Source organism: Pelobates fuscus, chromosome 6, assembly GCF_036172605.1.
Source record: "Pelobates fuscus isolate aPelFus1 chromosome 6, aPelFus1.pri, whole genome shotgun sequence".
NCBI classification, from domain to species: domain Eukaryota; kingdom Metazoa; phylum Chordata; class Amphibia; order Anura; family Pelobatidae; genus Pelobates; species Pelobates fuscus.
Window position 1 is genome coordinate 242,027,946 of NC_086322.1, and position 21,125 is coordinate 242,049,070.

Sequence of the window (21,125 nt, forward strand, 5' to 3'; positions counted from 1 at the left end):
GAATGTTAGGTGATTTATGCCCTTTATGGATTAAAACCAGACTCTGCATCAACTGTGTAGTTTTGCCATGGATCCCCCTCCGGCAAACACAGTCCAGGTGTTAGTCCCCTTGAAACAACTTTTCCATCACTTTTGTGGCCAGAAAGAGTCCCTGTGGGTTTTAAAATTCGCCTGCCCATTGAAGTCAATGGCGGTTCGCCCGGTTCGCCGGTTCGCGAACGTTTGCGGAAGTTCCCATTCGCCGCTCGCGAACCGAAAATTTCGTGTTCGCGACATCACTACTGTCTAATATAGCTCATCAATTAAAAAGTGACATTAATGATGTCATCAATGTTTTTCACTTAACTTGTTGGAGGTGTTACAACCTACAGTTTAGTTTGTTAAAGACAGGAACTCAAATTGCAATGAAACAGCACACACCTTACAATTACGACCCACAGGTGTCAGGTCTCCGCGGGTGGCAGCTTGTCGTGGCCGCGCGGCACTCGTGGCGACTTCAATTGTGCCCACGCTGCGAACGGTGGCTTCCAATGCCCGCCTCCGCTCACGGTACCTCCGCACTTCCGCTTTGTGCAAGCGGCAGGTAACTTTTTATTTTCTTTGGTTTTTACTATATATTGGGGCTGATGTGTATTGTGGTCCTTGCTGCCGACCCATTAGTGATGGGAGTGAGCGCAGGACTTCTCTTTTTGTATTTGTATTTACTTTGTATCACACAGCCTGGTTACAATGCTGCCGTCCATCCCATGTGTTCCCTATTAAGAGTTAATAAGTATGTAGGGGTGTATATATAAAATACCCCTCTCTATCTCATTAGAGATATCTTTGCCAGAAGCTCAAGGAAGCAGGCTGAAGGGTCAGTGTTAGGACCCACTTAGGGGGGTCTGCCTTGACGTTGACAGGTGGGCATTCCCTCCAATGGGCATTGGAGCAACTAAATGACCTTCATTTGTCTAAATATACATAGGGATTAAGGAGAGGGCACAGGTAACTTTTTCTTTTCTTCGGCAGGTTAAGGTGCCCGCGTGCCACACACGGATATGTCAGCTCCCCCCAGTGGCCTTCGAGACTCCTCCCCCTCACACAGCGGCTGGGTCTGTAATCATTAGAGATGCCCGCCACTGCAAAGTAGAACCATTTAAGGGTTTTGTCATTAACCCTTATAGTGCCATACCATTATGAACATGTGGGTGATGTCACACACACGTTCACTATCACATGCTTCCTTGCAGCCAATCAGGGAGCACCTTAGGATATTTAAGTATTTTATGTCAATTTCTCTGTGCCCTGTAATGGTTTCCATTCTGGTTATCCGAGAGCGCATTTCTGGTATTGATTCTTGTGTATTTTGACCTTGACTATCCGATCTCTGTATTCTTTGACCTTTGGCTTAGCTCCTGACTTCTATATCCTCGACCTTTGGCTTGTTAATAGTTTCTGTGATTTCTGTTTTCTTGTCCACAGCCTGACTTGTGGTTTTTCCTTTTTTACGTTAAATCCGGCAATTCTAAGGCCCGCTAATACGTCTTAGGGTTTTCTTTATTTTTTACTTAAGTTCTGCATGTTGGGCATTAGTTTATCCTGACAGTAACAGTTTAGACCAACAATGTGATTGGAACAGTGACAAGTGTAAGGAGTAATTATGTCAGGGAGGAAAAGGAAGTAAATCAGTTTGGATTGAACTTTCCCTATTGTGCCTTTATGGGCACCCCTTAATACCAGAAAACTCCCCTGTCTTGTCTTGAAAATATAATTTTACCTCCCACCACAATATACTGAAGTAATTATTGGATCATTGAATAAATTTGGTATATTATTATTTTGGAAATACCTTGTCATATAATCTCAAAAACGATTGAAAAAAAAAAAGAAAAGAAAAGAAAAACAACTGCATTTTCATAGGTCCTGTTTCATGTTTATTTCTGTAACTGAGAGTGACAAAAGTGCCATCAAAAAAGGCGGGGAAGAGGAAAACAAGAAGTATCACTATCAGACAATGCTTGCCTTCTGTGAGATATGTATAAACATGGTCAGTTATGGAGCGCTATCGTTCCCACTGAAAAATTGTTAAGTTCAGTTTCTGCTTAGTTAATCACTAAGGGCAGGGAAAGATTCATCAATGGAACAAAAGTCATATTTGATTCTCCATATATTATTATATTGGGCAAGTTGATTATATTGTATCTAATTGTCCCACGGTTATAGTATAATTGCCAAAACAGCCCGCTAGGTAAGGGTAAATTGTGGACTGACCAAAGAATAACATACTATTCACTGAAAGAAAATGTTCAGATGGCTTAAATCTAGACAATCTGCATGCGCTCATAAGTATAAGCACAGAGATGTGGTAAGCAAATAACACTCTATTCACTAACAGAAAATGTAGAGATGGCTTTACCTCTAAACAATCTCCATGCACTCGTAAGTATGAGCATGAAGATGTTGTAAGCTAACCAGTAAACCAACAAAGTGGTTGAAACAGTGTCGAGTGGAAGGGAGGAAATATGTCAGTGAAGAAAAGGGAGGAAATCAGTCTGGATTAAACATACATATTCATTTTTCTTAACATGACAGAGCGAGTCTTCTGATACTAAGGGGTGCCTATGAAGGCACTAAAGAGAAAGTTTAATTCAGCCACATCATTAAGGTACTGTTAAAATTAAAAATAAATGCATGCAAACAAAAATATCGGTATCAGGAAGAATATTTTTATTTTTCATTTTTTTTTCAATACTTTTTGATATTAAATTACAAGGTTTTTCCAAAATAATAATATACCAAATTTATTCAATGAGGGTGTTACGATTTATTTTAAAATCCACTTCCCTATTTTCTCATTATCATCCTTTCTGTGTTTTTATTATGTCTTTGCCATTCATAATTGCAATTACACATTTTGCGTGCTAACAGCCTATTGGTAAATTCAAATGCCGATGATGCAATCAGGTGAAGGTAATTCCTTTTTATACCGACAACATTCTAACCACGGTTCCCCTCTGATGAGATGAAAAGCAAACCGCGCGTCAGGGGCATTCCTGCTCACGTGATCATCGCACCGACTATATGCAACCACTTTTGAATTATTACATTCAATTAGGAACACTCTTGTACCTTGAGTGTTTCTTAAGGAGCTATTAGTATTTATGGTACCTTGAGTGTTCAACTGTCACTTCAGCAAGCTGTAGTGTTTATGATACCTTGAGTGGTTTTTAAACAGATCAGGATCAAAAATATTTGTATGTCACCAACAGCTGGGCCAATTGTGTAATCACTCTGCCCTACTTATAATCATTGGTAGAAGGAGTAATAAAGTGGCACTATTGCCATCTGGGAACTTTGCTGAATTCCCAAAGACCCTCGACGGTGACCTCGCCGCTCGGGTTTGGTGGCCAGTGGGCAAGAAAAAGCGAAAATCCTTACCTGAAACTGTCCCTCACAAGTGCCGCAGTCTTTCTTTCTCTGCTCTTCTTTAACTCCCAGTGCTTCTGAGCCAGGAGCCACCGTCTTCCTGCTCTGCTTCTCTTTAACTCCTGGCGCTTTAGCGAATGTCACTGCTGTACTCCCGTGCATGTGTAAAAGTACATCATTGAGGTCTATGGGGCATTCCGTGAGACCGTGGGATCTTTCATTGACACAGGCAATGCCCTGCAACCGTCACTGGTGAAAGCTGTTGGGATTGACTCTTAGACTTCCCCCTGAGTTTAAGAAAGTCAGGTGGAGGAGATATATAGAAACAAAGTTTGGCAAGTTGTTCATAGCAGGAATTTCAGACTGTATTCTCCTCATGTATCCTATGGGCAACTGACCAAAGGAGTCCTAAGCTGCCAGCAAACAAACAATTAATTACAGGCTGGTGTCCTTAATCCTATTGTCCATTAAACATGCTATTATGTTACTCTGCTTGGTATAATAACAGCGGTGTATCCAGACTCCCTGTAACTATTAGAACTGGTTATTTCCTATAAATAATACATTCTCTACTTCTTGCCCACATCAAAATAAATATAGGCATGGGGTGATCTAACCTCTCCTTGTCATCTAAAGAACATATAAAATAAAATTATGTAATAGTTACAAAATCCTACAATGATGATAACTCAATTATTATTATTATTATTATTATTATTGACATTTATATAGTGCCAACAGATTCTGTAGCGCTTTACAATATAATGAGAGGGGGGATTTAACTATAAATAGGACAATTACAAGAAAACTTACAGGAATGATAGGTTGAAGAGGACACTGCTCATACGAGTCTATAGGAGGTGGGGTATAAAACACCTTAGGACAGAAAATAGCAATCAAATAAGGTGGGAGTGAAGCAGAGCTGGAGGAGAGAGTATAGTGCTGCCCTTAAGGAGAGAACAAGAGACAGGTATGTGAGGTAGAGGTTGCCTCATCGTTTTATAATCCTTGAAATAGGCATCCATTAAAATAAAACCCTTCAAGCCCAAGGTAATTTTTCAGAGTTAGAGAGAGTTCAATTACTATTTTTCCAACGTAATGGCCTCTAAATATTGATAGATTGGATGTACACCAAAACTGGAGTATAGGGGTTTACGAGCACTATAAGTATTAGTTTAGCTCTGTTCCTAGCGGTGGCGAGGTAAAATTTAATTGACAGACTCTTTATCCTCTTGTCATATAATTCAACTTCTCTATCTCACTCCTCTACAGATGAAGGCAGCAGTGGTTATGAAGAAATCCCGGGAGCACAGCACATATAGCAGCAATGTAGCACAGGTCCTGGACCATATACTTGATTTAATGTATTTATTTATTGAACTGACACCCTACATTTTCCCTGTTCAGCTTCATCTGTTATTTAGCATTACTCAACAGATATCAAGTAACAAGAGAGCTTTCAGTATTAAAGATGATTTGAAAAAGCCTTTTTCAAGTCATCTTAAGTCAGACTTTTTGTTTTTCCTTTCTCAGTTGTGAATAGGGTCTTTAAGCAGCTGTTTTAAACTGTCATGAAACAATTGTAAACCAACAATTTTTGAAAAGTATCGTTAGTGAATAGATTATAGAGTAAAGGGTCATATATGATTTAAACACAATTATTTATCAACTCCTGTGTAGAAATAATTTTGTCTTTATAAATCTTCAAGAATTATAAACCTTGCGGTGACATGAATGTACTGATTAATGCCTGATGATGTAAGCACCCCCTAATGTTTAGTGTTGCATGGAATTGTACAATCAGACCATGTTGTTATTGCGTGTCTGCTTTTTAGAAAAAAACAACTTTGTCTTTAATTCCTATATGTTTTATTTATCACATTTTATAAACTGGAAAGATGGCATTCTTTAGTTATCTCAAATGTTTAGGCAAAATATATACCTAAATATACTTGACAGAGCCATGCACTTTAAATATAGAGATGTCCTTTATGATAATTTATTTTGAAATAATATTTTACTAAATGGATTTTTACAATTCAAGAATCATCAAGGCTTTTACCAAAAGTGTTTACAAAAATCACATTTAAGCACATTTACAAAGCATTGGAGCCTTAAATTATCAAACTATAAGAAAATATACAATGGGAAGAAAAATATAATTTTTTCTTAGTTATGTGGTTCATGTCATAGATCAAATAACACTTTGACAAATGTACCTTGAGAGCTGCCATAAAATAAAAATTGACAGCTTTTTTCTCTGGAGAGTTCTCATGCTGCATGATAGCCTTAAAACATAGAAACAGGAACAACATTTCAATATAAGGTTCAGTTATATTGTTTCCAGTTGCGTTCTTGAAATACTCCAGACACTAAAGCATCCATACTAAGTTTATTATGGGTTCCTCAAAATAACTATACAAATACAATTGGCCTGTTTAAAAGAAAACAAGGTATAAGATGGTTCTGGAAGAACATCTATATTTCAATAAAAAAAATCTTTTTTTCTGCGGTCATTAGCAATCTTGAAGGAACGCTGGTATCAATATTTACACTCTAAGTATCATCAATGTTAAGTCTATACTTTTAATCTTCTACTGATTTGCAGTTCCTTTCTTGAACACCTTTTATGCCATATGTTTTCATGTATGTTTTTCTTCTGTATTCACAAAGTTTAAAAACAGCAACATTTCATCATACTCTATAACAATATAACATATTTTATATGACATATTTTTCAATGGTAACCCCACTTTTAAATGTTCATCCTTGATTCATAAGTGTTTACAAATAAGTTTCAAAGAATGGTCTTGCTACCTGCAACCACAAGATTCAACTACCATGTCTTCATATTGCTTGTACACTACATTGTTGGCAGAATCTATATAAAGAATGCTTATTGGACTTAACCTAGTTGGAACACAACAGGTTGGAGGTGTAGTCTCTGGGTCCATTGAGTTCATTAGCGTTTGGATTACTGCATGATTTGTAGGTTCTAAATGGGATCTCAAAGGAAATTCACAAACTCCTTCACAATGATATGCCTCATACTCTAAAGGTGCAATAATCCAGTCATCCCAACCCATGTCCTTGAAGTTAACATGAAGGGGTTTCTTGCTGCATCTTGTTTTTGAATTCTTATTTGGCCTCTTCCCTTGACGAGTTGAAAGAGGGGCTCTTCTCTTTCTTCTCTGATTGAACAAATATTCATACACAGTTTTATCATCTTGGCCTGATCTAGCCTTTATCTCATTGAAAAATAAGTCACGTTTTTTTGTCCTTCCAAAGACAAGAAAAATTGCTTTCTCGTTTGTTTGTCTTCCAGTTCTGTTAAATCCCAGATTTTTTAAGTCAATGGGCTTTCCCTTATCCAAAACCTCAAGTTCAAAACACAAATGAGCATAGTTTTTGAAATTTTTAAACAGCTTCCATATGTCAAAGACTTCCCATTTTGATAAATCAATATTGCCAATAGGTCTAGAATCCAGAAGTATTGCTGCTTTTTTGTTTGCTGGGCAACTGAATAACTTTATCTGTGAGAATTTTCCAGACAGTTGAAATTTTAAATCAGTTGACTTTTTTCTAAGTATACGCAACTCTGCACCTAGTAAGCCATCTTTCTCCAAGGCACTGATGTCAAAAATGTATTTTTGTCGTCTCGTCATTGTCATTTTTTCATCTAAAACAAATTGAGAATACATAAGCATAGATTTAAAGTGTAATACATGGCATATTGTTATATATTTTGTACCCAAACACCAAGATTAAAACAAAAATCATAACAAATCCAAAATGGTGCGCAAAAATATATATGAAAAATCTACAGAGCAATTGAAGCAGGAGTTGATTGAATACGGTGTCATTTTCCTGTTCAAACCAATTTAGCACTACTTTTTGTTAAACCTTTTCTGGATTATGATCATAAAACACCTGAGCAACAGAATTGTAAAATCAGATTGAGATTTTATCTCACATAATAAATTAAGGTAAGACATTTGTGTGCCTGTGTGCATGGATATAGCTTCCTGATTACTCACTATAGTGACGTACTGCAGTCTAAATATAATCGGATCATATTTTTTTTTTTTACATTAAGATACATTTTTTTAGCTTAACCTTTAATCTCATGTCACCACTTCCATAGTTTTATATATCATAATTGCTTTCAAATTGATGCTTCCTATAAAACATTTGGTGCTGTTTCATGGTCATGAACAAATGCAGAACTAACTTCATTTTTGTACTAATAAAGAGCAATGCTGTCACATTTTGTGCATACCAAATTACAGATTTTTGGCAGGTCTACATAACTGCTACGTCGCATTAAGTACTATCATTAGTAAATTAACATTTTGCTTTTATGGGGGGTGCTGCCCTATGTTGTATTATTAGGATGTCAATCTCAGGATATTTTGTAGATTCTGTTTGCTTTCTTTTACTGCTATGATTAAGGAGTTCTATCACGAAGCAATTGAAATGATTAACTACACTGGTAGAAGCTAGCTTTTTAGTAGTAACAAGTGTTTATAATATGTTTTATACAATACTTTGCCAAAAGTGCCTTTCATTTAGTTTTAACATTTTACACCTGGCAGAGAAGTGGTTAAATTGATTTAATTAAAAACACAAGTTCTAATATCTCAACATTATAATGTAAATGCAAACAATCAATACTTATGGGTACATAGAGAGAAAGAAAGAGTGGGGAGAGAGGATCCATATATTAATCTTGTTAGTACTAGAATCTACAACATGCTTACCAAGTTGTTTTGTCTGTTTCACTAATTATTTTCTCTGGTATCAATTTCAGTGAGGAAGTTGGACAAGTTGTTTATTTTATCTTGCAAGCTGCATGGATTTTTGTTAAATCACACACAGTTCCTGTACAAAATAACTGGACACATTTTACTCATAAAAGAATGGATTTTATTGCACAATAATCGGATATTGACAAATCATCATTAGAATATGATACATGTCCGACTGCATATTTACACAGCTAATATGCTATACGCTATACGCTATATATATATATATATATACATATAGTGTGTGTGTGTGTGTATATATATATATGATCTAGTAATAATAAATGAAGATTTCATGTAAAAATTTAATTATGGGTTCTTAGATAGACTGGAAAGCAGACTACACACCGGGCTATTCCTTGCAATGTAATTAGACACATTTACCTAACCATAGTAGCAAGTTGTATAAAACAGGTGCAGAACAGCCTAAAAAGGGGTAATGTAACTTTATAAAATAGCAGTAACTTATATTTACATTCTGGAGAGCGACTTTCAAATTTTAAAGACATACACAGACTATTAACCATTTCATCACAAATGTCTTGCCATGGAAGTAATGATGTTATAGCAGTTGCCAAATCCTTCATCATGAAGACATTAAAGATCTAACTATGGGCTAGATTCTAATAGGTGGGATGAGTGCATCTCTTGAAGACAATAAAAAAGGATATTAATTTACAAATATAAGCTTATATACTGCCTTAAAAACCTTTGTGATTATCATGTACTCTAAAATAAGTAATGTTGTTAGAAGAGAATTAGTTGTTAGAAGAGAATAAGACACATATTGGAACACTGTTAAAATGTAATTTGTTGAGATGTCATATATGTAATAGTTCTGCAACTGTTTTGGATCTAAAATATTTTGATGATGTTGTTGGAGGAATTTATTACAAACGATAATCTGTCATTTCTTACCTTGTCCTTTGTCTATAAAGCTGGTGATGGTGTTAGCTAGTCCTGCTTCCAGTTTCAAACTTCCGTTAATGCCTTTCTTTTCAGCATCGGATAGAGTTCGATACAATGACAGCATGTATTCATGAGGAGTGATAAGGGGGTGTTTAAAAGTGTCTTTTTGTTCTTTCTCTATATGTGGGTTTGTAGACTTTTTAGGCTTGAACCCAGGAGAATCTGCATGAACATTAACAATTTTTGTAGGGGCCCTACCACCAATCTGTTGTTGAGGCTGTGGATTTCCAGTTTTCCAACCTGGTTGTTTTATCTCAGAGTCCTCATTCTTGATTTCTAGAGCAGAACCTTTTGCAACTTGCTTCTTCAAGTCATCACTTTTAATTGGAAGAATCTTTGGTTGAACACCAGCACTCTTAGCCCTGTTCTTTGGAAGACCAACCTCATGGCCCAAGTTTCCAGTTCTAGATGTGTTAACCTTCAGCAATGGGGTTTTATCTTTTCCTCCCCCTAAAGAAATCCCTACTTTAGTTCCTGGTTGACTTTGTCCTTGTTCATCATGGCCCAGAACCACAGGGACCAAATTCAGGTAGTCCCATGATAGATACCAAAGAAGTATACTAATATAATTCAGTATTTTCATCCTCTGATCTTTCTTTGAACATCACCACACAAAAAAAAGGCAAAGGTTCCACCAAACTGGCATAAGACAACATGAAATAAACTGAAATATGAAACTGTCAAAAACAACTTTCTCCTTATCGTACACTTAAAATCTGTTTGCGTAATGTTTGTATCCAGTCCCATAGTGAAAACTAACATAAATTTAGATCTATCTATTTTTTCCAGTAAGCAGCTGAAAAGAACTTGCTTGTGAAAGGTATAGTTGACCTCTCTCTTTTCTGCTTCAAAACTGTCTGAATACTTGAAGGAGTCTTGTTTAAATCTGAGTGTTTTTTTTTCCAAGAAGGAAGAATGGCGTAATGCTGCCTCTGTGTAAAACTTTTTTTTTTTTTTTTTTTTTTAAGATTTGAATCCTTTCCAGTGAAAATATTTCACACACACAGACTTGCAGGTGCTCTGAAAACTTTTACAAACCTGAACTCAGGAATTGAAAGTGGAATTCCCAAAAAAAACAATTTAATTACTCTCTGATGTCATGCTGTCTAAACTAATTTAAGTGCGATGTATTTCTTAAAAAAAAAAAAATCTTTAACCTTTCCGTTAACTTGAATCATACCCTATATAAAACCATTTTGAAGCACCAAAATGTCAAATTATGTCATTTAAAGGGTCTACATTAACCTTGCATGAACCTATTGGGAATTGGAACAAAAAACATTACTAATCTTTGTTGTGTTAATTAAAACTCAATTAATACCTCTTAACAGAAGACTGTGCACTACCTTCGTCCCATACACACATATAAAAAAAATCACATCAATATTTAATAATTCTGATTTGTTTTCTTAAAAGCTTTCTAACCCGTTATTTTCAAAATGTTAAATAAAAACTCAAATTAAATGACATGTTAATGTGATAATGCCATAGCACTTTCAAAATACTTTATAAAATGTTCTATAAAATTAAGTATTGTAGCAATGAATAAATTGGAAATTAAGAGGAAAAAAAATATTTCCTTGCTTCATATAAAGCTCCACTATTCCTTTCCAGATGTTTCTATCCCTGAGGTTTTAGTACTGCGTGATGTTAAACAGCAGTGTCCCCTGCAGTCTATATTTAAAATAAAAATTCCTTTTGTTAATATTTTCCAGCATACCTGGTTTCACATTAGTGCAAATGAAACGCATACACCACTCAAGCTAGCTATTTGTTGATGGTATTATCTAAATAAGTTATAGCCTTGTACGAAGTACAATGTTTCCAGTATGTTCTGGTCTTATTTTTCAAAACTGTAATTCTTCACCTAAACTGGAGACTGTAGAAATTGATTGCATCTAGGAAACCATTTAATTACCTACTTTAAAAATTAGAGGTTCTGTGCAGGGAGCCTATTTAATCATTGCCCTTATTATATTCCAAGCAGTGTGATGTGTATGAGACACTAGACTGTGTTGAGTAGTATATTTTATGGTAAGCATTTTTCCCAAATCTGCTTCTGCATCAGCCATTTGATGACTTATCTGGGTTCAACTGCGGTTTAAAAAACAATGTATTTAATATACACTAGGTGCTATATGAACCTCTAGAATAAGGAGTGTATGAAACTATTTAGTTGTTTAAGTACAGCTAATAATATTGGAGATATAGCGGAGGTATCGATCACATGTGCTATATTAGTAATTCTTATTTAAGTAAGATTTTCTCTGATCCATTTCCACTACGTTCAGAATCCAGCTCAACTACACCATCAAAACTCATTTTTTAAGCATGTTTGACATCTGTACAAATCTGGCTGGGAAAGTTACAAAAGCACTTTAAACACTAAAACCTCTTAATGAAGTGGCTTTGGTGTATAGCTCATACCCCTGCATTGCAATTTCACTGCTTAATTATATACCATTTAGCAGCTAAACCACTCTATTTATGCAGCCCTTTATTGCCGCATCTCCTGCTCTGTTACTCTCCTACCACAGTCTTGTGTGTATAATTAAAGTTCAAATAGCAGAACAAGAGATAAGAACTTCTAAAACACACTGTGCTATAAGAATCTGATTGAAAATGGAATAAAAAATAATTGAGACTGGGTGATTCACAGTCAGAAAGTATGGCTAGGGCTGCATAAACAGAAACAAAGTGATTTATCTCCTACATAACAGAGAATTTAATGTTGCTTACAGTACCCTATTACAGTTTAAAGGGTACTCAAATCACCCTTAATTTAACTCTGCCTTGTGACTTGTTGGCCTCTGCCCAATTTCATCACATGACAGAAGGCTTTACATTTTGCTTGAATCTCTCTTTACTGATTTCCCAGCAGCACCAATCAGAACATCAGTCACAGTAACCAATCAAAAACCGCATGGCAGTCTATATAAAGCCATAACATATCAAACACCTCCTCTTTCTTTACTGCTCCTGAACAGAACAGGTTATATATATATATATATATATATATATATATATATATTATATATAGATTTTATTGTTACCTAATACACATTTATTTCATAGGGGTCATTCTGCCTTTATTGAATTCCTTACTCCCTACTGTCTACCTTGTCCTGCTTCCTTACCTGTTCCTATGGGCTCTTGACCTTTCTATTCACATTACATTCACGGCTCTCACACAACTGGTTCCAAGATTGTTTTTTACACTGGACTGCGAGTAGTTGTACAATCGCTAGGACCATGGGTGGCGGCCATCTTGGATCTTGCAAGGCCAATTTTACTTGCCTTACAGGTGCTAGGCCTCTCACACATTTGGATCCGAACTGACTCCAAATTTACTCCGAATCATACTTTATATTTTAATTCAGAAAGACAGGTATTACTTACCTAATTCACAAATTCAAGACTCAGGCTAAAGATTATGTTGATTTAAACAATATGTGACAGCCGCATTGTGCACACTGCAACGTGCCCCCTACTGTATGACAGGGGTAAACTCCATATTGTCACTGTGCATATCCACTGTGCATGTTCTCTTATCCATAGACGCAGGGTATTCACTGTGTAAGCCACAGTTTTATAGTGCTGTATTGGGTGAACCCTTAAACATAACAACAGGCCTGTGTATATGTATGTACTGTGTGTATTAACAGCTGAGCCTATTTACAAATATCCGGATCATAGCATATGAGGAACTTTAGAAACCGCACAAACAGAACAGGCCTGCACATACTCCTTAACATCCTTCCTGAGGGAATCCCACCAAAATGATCTCATGATAGCAGAAGTGGACTTATTAATACACGGGCGGCAGGCAGATACGTTGTCGTGAAATATCTTCATGATATTAACCCTTTCCCCTAATGGAACAAACAATCTGTCCTGAGGTTTACCGCAGGGCGCCTGAGACTGAGCCTCCATGATGGAGCCAAGCAGCGGAGAGGACAATCACAAGGGAAACCATGACAGGGCACTGAGCAGGATGAGAACTGGGCCTAAATACCCCTCCTCTGGATCTGATGGGCTGTAATCAGCCTTTAACCCCAAAGGCAGTTACCAGGTTCTCATTTGCATAATTGCTGCTCAGCACAAACCCTCCTGTGGATTTGATTGCTGCTCGGCACAACTTTTCCTGTCAGGACAATAATGTTGCTCGGCACAACTTTTCCTGTCAGAACAGTAAATGTCATTAATCACATTTTTATATGCGGATGAATACGTGACAATACCACTCTATCAATGTCATGACTCATGAGACCTTACTATTCAGCATCTTACTTTCCAGTACAGGGAATACCTGTCTGTCAGGATCTGTTGATTTGCAAGCTCTTATGAGGTATTAAGATGGATTGGCCTCTAGCTCCCAAGTATCCTCATATTTTGAATATGGATCTTGTACTTCATTTTTTGTGTGATTGGTCGACAAATTAACCTTTGTCGCTTCACCAGCTTTCAGCGAAATTGACTTTTGTCTCTTTTCTTTTCATCGTGTTTCTGACATCCGGACTTTATATCCTTGTTTTGGAAAGTTCCACAACTTTGCATAGTGGCAACCCTTTGACGATACATGGAGATCACTTCTCCTATCTGTTCTGCTAGTATGAGTCAACTCCTTATTTCTTATAGTAAAAACCAAAGAAAAAAAGTTACCTGCTCTCTTTCCACATCTCTATGTATTTTTAAACAAATGGAGGTTTTTAGTTACCTCCAAAGGACATGAGAGGGTATGCCCACCTGCCACATCAAGGCAGACCTCTTAGGTGGGTCCTAACTCGAACCATTTGCCTTCCTTGCTTCCTTGAGCTTCTGGCAAAAATATCTCTAATGAGACAGAAAGGGGTATTTTTTATATACATCCCTACATGCTTATTAACCCTTAGCCCCAGTGGCGTACATACTGGGGTCGCAGGGGTCGCGGCTGTGACAAGGCCCGGGGGGCCCGGCCGCCCTGCGACCCGGTATGTACGCCACTGTGGCCAGCCTCTTCTCCTAGGGGCCCAGGAGCCGGCCACCTCAGGGCCCCCCAAGGCTGGCCCTGGTGTCACCGGGCTGGCGGGTGTGCGAGGGAGCTGACGTCATCTTCCGGCTCCAGCATCAGTACACGGCACGCGAGGGAGCACACAGGGGAGAGTGCTCCCTCGCTCACTTTCCAGACAGACAGCCCGCAGGACCGGCCGCCCAGGAGCCCAGCAGCACCACTGGACCCCAGGGAATCCCCTCAGCACTCCCAAAGGTAAGGAGGTTGGGGGGATTCATTTTTTTTTTAAACGTGTGTGTGTGTGTTAGAGTGTGTGTGTGTGTTAGAGTGTGTGTTAGAGTGTGTGTGTTAGAGTGTGTGTGTGTTAGTGTTAGAGTGTGTGTGTGTTAGTGTTAGAGTGTGTCAGTGAGTGTGTTACTGTGTGTGTCTGTTACTGAGTGTGTTAGTTTGTGTGCATCTGTTAGTGAGTGTGTGTTTTGTGAGTGAGTGAGTGTGTGTCTGTCTGTCAGTGAGTGTGTATGTATGTCTGTCACTGAGTGTGTGTCTGTCAGTAAATGTGTGTGTCTTTTAGCTAGTGCGTATGTGTCTGTTCATGAGACTGTGTGTGTGTGTGTCTTAAGCACTTACCTTTCTCCAGCGCCGGACTCCCTTGGCGCTGGGAATCTCTCCGCCCCGATCCGCCTTTCAGCTCCGAATGTGCATGCGTGGCAAGAGCCGCATGCGCATTCAAACCATCCATAGGAAAGCATTACTCAATGCTTTCCTATGGACGTTCAGCGTCTTCTCACTGTGATTTTCACAGTGAGAATCGCAGAAGCTCCTCTAGCGGCTGTCAATGAGACAGCCACTAGAGGCTGGATTAACCCTCAGTGAAACATAGCAGTTTCTCTGAAACTGCTATGTTTTCAGCTGCAGGGTTAAAACTAGAGGGACCTGGCACCCAGACCACGTCATTGAGCTGATGTGATCTGGGTGTCTGTAGTGGTCCTTTAAGTGTATGTGTATCTGTATGCACTGGCGTACATACCGCGGTCTCATGTGTTGCGGCCCCAACCCACGCAGAGGAAGCGCGTTTGTGTGTGTGTGTGGGGGGGGGGGGGGGGGGGGCACGGGGCCTCATGGGTTGTGTGTACGCCACTGCTTAGCCCCTTAAGGACCAAACTTCTGGAATAAAAGGGAATAAAAGGGAATCATGACATGTCACACATGCCCACCTGCCCTCTCATGGCCATTGGAGGTAACTAAAAACCTCCATTTGTTTAAAAATACATAGGGATGTGGAAAGAGTGCAGGTAACTTTTTTTCTTTGGTTTTTACTATATGTATTTGGGCTGGTGTGTTCTATGGTCGTTGCTGCTGCCCAGGAGTAATGGGAGTTTGAGCACAGGACTTCTTTCTCTGTATCCTTATTTCCTATGTTCATTACATAATCCAGAATCTAACATTATGAAAGCTAGATGGGTTCACTGGCTTTTATCTCTTGCAGAAGTAGATCTGGATTTTAGATTTTGCTAGGGTCAGTGTGCAGTTGTGCTCAAAAGGTTGCATACCATTGGAGAATTGGCTATAAACATTTTTTTTTAAAGAAAGCATGAGTGCCCAGGCAAAAAAAAAAAACACTTTCTTTTATTTCTTATGGGATTCATATTCAACTGTAGGTTATAACAGAATGGCACAATCATAAAACAAAATATAGCAACAAAGAAAAAAACTGAAATTACCTCTGTTCAAAAGTCTGCATTCCCTTACTTCTTAATATTGTGTATTGCTCCCTTTAGCATCAATGACAGCATGCAGTCTATGAGTGCCCTAATTCTTGCAGATGGTATAGCTGCCTCCATGTCATGCAAAGTCTTTGGTCGTCTTGCATGAACAGCACGTTTCAGATCTCCCCAGAGTGGCTTAATGATATTAAGGTCAGGAGACTGTTATGGCCACTCCAGAACCTTCACTTCTTTTTCTGCTGTAACCACTGGAGGGTCAAATTGGCCTTGTACTTAAGGTTATTGCCATGCTGGAAAGTCCAAAAGTGTCCCATGTGCAGTCTTCGTGCAGAAGAACGCAAGCCTGCCAGTATTTTCTGATAACATGCTGCATTAATTTTGCCATCAATCTTCACAAGCTTCCCTGTGCCTTTAGAGCTCACACCCTCCCAAAATGTTGTGATCTAGTTGAAGCTTACAGAGCACTCAGAAATGTTCTTCATACACTGTGTAAATATAATAGTTTATTCTACGAATATTCAAATAAGTGTAGGTGCTTCCTGGTTCGGTTGTTGCAGAAGAAGAGACAGCTCTGCCATAGCCATAAGATTAAAATAAAGGTGTTGGTATCTCAGTCTTTTTGATTGATAACAAATAGGATAAGCTAAATCCCTGCAGCCAGTGGCGTACACACGACCCATGGGGCCCCGGTGTGAAAACGTATCCATGGGCTCCAACCCCTCCCCCTCAGCTTACTCTGCGCAGGCTGGGGTCGCAACACATGGCGGCGGGTACATGGTCGCAGGGGTCAAGGGCTGCAACCCCTGCGACCGCTGTATGTATGCCAGTGCATGCAGATACACATACACTTAAAGGACCACTATAGACACCCAGATCACTTCAGCTCAATGAAGTGGTCTGGGTGCCAGGTCCCTCTAGTTTTAACCCTGCAGCTGAATACATAGCCACTAGAGGCGCTTCCGTGATTTTCACTGTGAAAATCACAGTGAGAAGACACTGGACGTCCATAGGAAAGCATTGAGTAATGCTTTTCTATGGGCGGTTTGAATGCACAAGCTGCTCTTGCCGCACATGCACATTCGGAGCTGAGAGGTGGATCGTGGGCAGAGGGATCCCCAGCGCCAAGGGAGTCCGGCACTGGAGACGGGTAAGTGCTGAAGGGGTTTTAAAAACACACACTCTCACAAACAGACGCATTCACACTCGCTAACAGACACACACATTTACTGAAAGAGACACACTTAGTGACAGACATACATACACACTCACTGACAGACAGACACACATACACACTCACTTACAAAACATACACTCTCACTGACAAACACACACTCACTAAGTCACCAAACAGACTCACTAACAGACACACACTCAATGACACACAAACTAACACACACACTAATACTCACTAGCAGACACACATTTAATAACAGACAGACACAAACTAACACATAACTAACACACACAGTAACACACACACACACACAAACTAAAACACTAACTGACACTCACTAGCAGACACACACAGTAACACACACACTGACACAAAAACTAACACTAACACACACACACACACACTCTAACACACATACAAACACGTTTTTTAAAAATGTGATCCCCCAGCCTCCCTAACTTTGGGAGTGCTGAGGGGATTCCCTGGGGTCCAGTGGGGCAGCCCGGTGGCTGGCCTGTCCTGCGGGCGCACGAGGGAGCACTCTCCCCTGAATGCTCTCTGCCAGCTTTTTCGCGTCATATGAGCTTCTGGCAAAAATATCTCTAATGAGACAGAAAGGGGTATTTTTTTATATACATCCCTACATGCTTATTAACCCTTAGCCCCAGTGGCGTACATACTGGGGTCGCAGGGGTCGCGGCTGTGACAAGGCCCGGGGGGCCCGGCCGCCCTGCGACCCGGTATGTACGCCACTGTGGCCAGCCTCTTCTCCTAGGGGCCCAGGAGCCGGCCACCTCAGGGCCCCCCAAGGCTGGCCCTGGTGTCACCGGGCTGGCGGGTGTGCGAGGGAGCTGACGTCATCTTCCGGCTCCAGCATCAGTACACGGCACGCGAGGGAGCACACAGGGGAGAGTGCTCCCTCGCTCACTTTCCAGACAGACAGCCCGCAGGACCGGCCGCCCAGGAGCCCAGCAGCACCACTGGACCCCAGGGAATCCCCTCAGCACTCCCAAAGGTAAGGAGGTTGGGGGGATTCATTTTTTTTTTAAACGTGTGTGTGTGTGTTAGAGTGTGTGTGTGTGTTAGAGTGTGTGTTAGAGTGTGTGTGTTAGAGTGTGTGTGTGTTAGTGTTAGAGTGTGTGTGTGTTAGTGTTAGAGTGTGTCAGTGAGTGTGTTACTGTGTGTGTCTGTTACTGAGTGTGTTAGTTTGTGTGCATCTGTTAGTGAGTGTGTGTTTTGTGAGTGAGTGAGTGTGTGTCTGTCTGTCAGTGAGTGTGTATGTATGTCTGTCACTGAGTGTGTGTCTGTCAGTAAATGTGTGTGTCTTTTAGCTAGTGCGTATGTGTCTGTTCATGAGACTGTGTGTGTGTGTGTCTTAAGCACTTACCTTTCTCCAGCGCCGGACTCCCTTGGCGCTGGGAATCTCTCCGCCCCGATCCGCCTTTCAGCTCCGAATGTGCATGCGTGGCAAGAGCCGCATGCGCATTCAAACCATCCAATGCTTTCCTATGGACGTTCAGCGTCTTCTCACTGTGATTTTCACAGTGAGAATCGCAGAAGCTCCTCTAGCGGCTGTCAATGAGACAGCCACTAGAGGCTGGATTAACCCTCAGTGAAACATAGCAGTTTCTCTGAAACTGCTATGTTTTCAGCTGCAGGGTTAAAACTAGAGGGACCTGGCACCCAGACCACGTCATTGAGCTGATGTGATCTGGGTGTCTGTAGTGGTCCTTTAAGTGTATGTGTATCTGTATGCACTGGCGTACATACCGCGGTCTCATGTGTTGCGGCCCCAACCCACGCAGAGGAAGCGCGTTTGTGTGTGTGTGTGGGGGGGGGGGGGGGGGGGCACGGGGCCTCATGGGTTGTGTGTACGCCACTGCTTAGCCCCTTAAGGACCAAACTTCTGGAATAAAAGGGAATAAAAGGGAATCATGACATGTCACACATGCCCACCTGCCCTCTCATGGCCATTGGAGGTAACTAAAAACCTCCATTTGTTTAAAAATACATAGGGATGTGGAAAGAGTGCAGGTAACTTTTTTTCTTTGGTTTTTACTATATGTATTTGGGCTGGTGTGTTCTATGGTCGTTGCTGCTGCCCAGGAGTAATGGGAGTTTGAGCACAGGACTTCTTTCTCTGTATCCTTATTTCCTATGTTCATTACATAATCCAGAATCTAACATTATGAAAGCTAGATGGGTTCACTGGCTTTTATCTCTTGCAGAAGTAGATCTGGATTTTAGATTTTGCTAGGGTCAGTGTGCAGTTGTGCTCAAAAGGTTGCATACCATTGGAGAATTGGCTATAAACATTTTTTTTTAAAGAAAGCATGAGTGCCCAGGCAAAAAAAAAAAACACTTTCTTTTATTTCTTATGGGATTCATATTCAACTGTAGGTTATAACAGAATGGCACAATCATAAAACAAAATATAGCAACAAAGAAAAAAACTGAAATTACCTCTGTTCAAAAGTCTGCATTCCCTTACTTCTTAATATTGTGTATTGCTCCCTTTAGCATCAATGACAGCATGCAGTCTATGAGTGCCCTAATTCTTGCAGATGGTATAGCTGCCTCCATGTCATGCAAAGTCTTTGGTCGTCTTGCATGAACAGCACGTTTCAGATCTCCCCAGAGTGGCTTAATGATATTAAGGTCAGGAGACTGTTATGGCCACTCCAGAACCTTCACTTCTTTTTCTGCTGTAACCACTGGAGGGTCAAATTGGCCTTGTACTTAAGGTTATTGCCATGCTGGAAAGTCCAAAAGTGTCCCATGTGCAGTCTTCGTGCAGAAGAACGCAAGCCTGCCAGTATTTTCTGATAACATGCTGCATTAATTTTGCCATCAATCTTCACAAGCTTCCCTGTGCCTTTAGAGCTCACACCCTCCCAAAATGTTGTGATCTAGTTGAAGCTTACAGAGCACTCAGAAATGTTCTTCATACACTGTGTAAATATAATAGTTTATTCTACGAATATTCAAATAAGTGTAGGTGCTTCCTGGTTCGGTTGTTGCAGAAGAAGAGACAGCTCTGCCATAGCCATAAGATTAAAATAAAGGTGTTGGTATCTCAGTCTTTTTGATTGATAACAAATAGGATAAGCTAAATCCCTGCAGCCAGTGGCGTACACACGACCCATGGGGCCCCGGTGTGAAAACGTATCCATGGGCTCCAACCCCTCCCCCTCAGCTTACTCTGCGCAGGCTGGGGTCGCAACACATGGCGGCGGGTACATGGTCGCAGGGGTCAAGGGCTGCAACCCCTGCGACCGCTGTATGTATGCCAGTGCATGCAGATACACATACACTTAAAGGACCACTATAGACACCCAGATCACTTCAGCTCAATGAAGTGGTCTGGGTGCCAGGTCCCTCTAGTTTTAACCCTGCAGCTGAATACATAGCCACTAGAGGCGCTTCCGTGATTTTCACTGTGAAAATCACAGTGAGAAGACACTGGACGTCCATAGGAAAGCATTGAGTAATGCTTTTCTATGGGCGGTTTGAATGCACAAGCTGCTCTTGCCGCACATGCACATTCGGAGCTGAGAGGTGGATCGTGGGCAGAGGGATCCCCAGCGCCAAGGGAGTCCGGCACTGGAGACGGGTAAGTGCTGAAGGGGTTTTAAAAACACACACTCTCACAAACAGACGCATTCACACTAGCTAACAGACACACACATTTACTGAAAGAGACACACTTAGTGACAGACATACATACACACTCACTGACAGACAGACACACATACACACTCACTTACAAAACATACACTCTCACTGACAAACACACACTCACTAAGTCACCAAACAGACTCACTAACAGACACACACTCAATGACACACAAACTAACACACACACTAATACTCACTAGCAGACACACATTTAATAACAGACAGACACAAACTAACACATAACTAACACACACAGTAACACACACACACACACAAACTAAAACACTAACTGACACTCACTAGCAGACACACACAGTAACACACACACTGACACAAAAACTAACACTAACACACACACACACACTCTAACACAC

The 21,125-nt window shown here is 40.2% G+C and overlaps 1 protein-coding gene across 1 annotated transcript; it reads right to left on the reverse strand.

Moving 5' to 3' along the window:
• Positions 1-5,744: 5,744 nt before the first annotated feature.
• Positions 5,745-10,019, reverse strand: GDF5 (growth differentiation factor 5). The gene is made up of 2 exons (XM_063425388.1): positions 9,135-10,019; positions 5,745-7,087 (listed from the first exon to the last, which is right to left on the reverse strand). The coding sequence occupies exons 1-2, from the start codon at positions 9,766-9,768 to the stop codon at positions 6,222-6,224; spliced, it is 1,500 nt and encodes a 499-aa protein (XP_063281458.1). The 5' UTR covers positions 9,769-10,019; the 3' UTR covers positions 5,745-6,221.
• Positions 10,020-21,125: the final 11,106 nt, after the last annotated feature.

Excerpts from the sequence above, each read along its gene's own strand:
- GDF5 (XM_063425388.1), bottom strand. The coding sequence starts at position 9,768 with ATGAAAATACTGAATTATATTAGTATACTTCTTTGGTATCTATCATGG. Across the intron at positions 7,088-9,134 it reads CTTTATAGACAAAGGACAAG|ATGAAAAAATGACAATGACG; the intron begins GTAAGAAATGAC and ends AATTTGTTTTAG.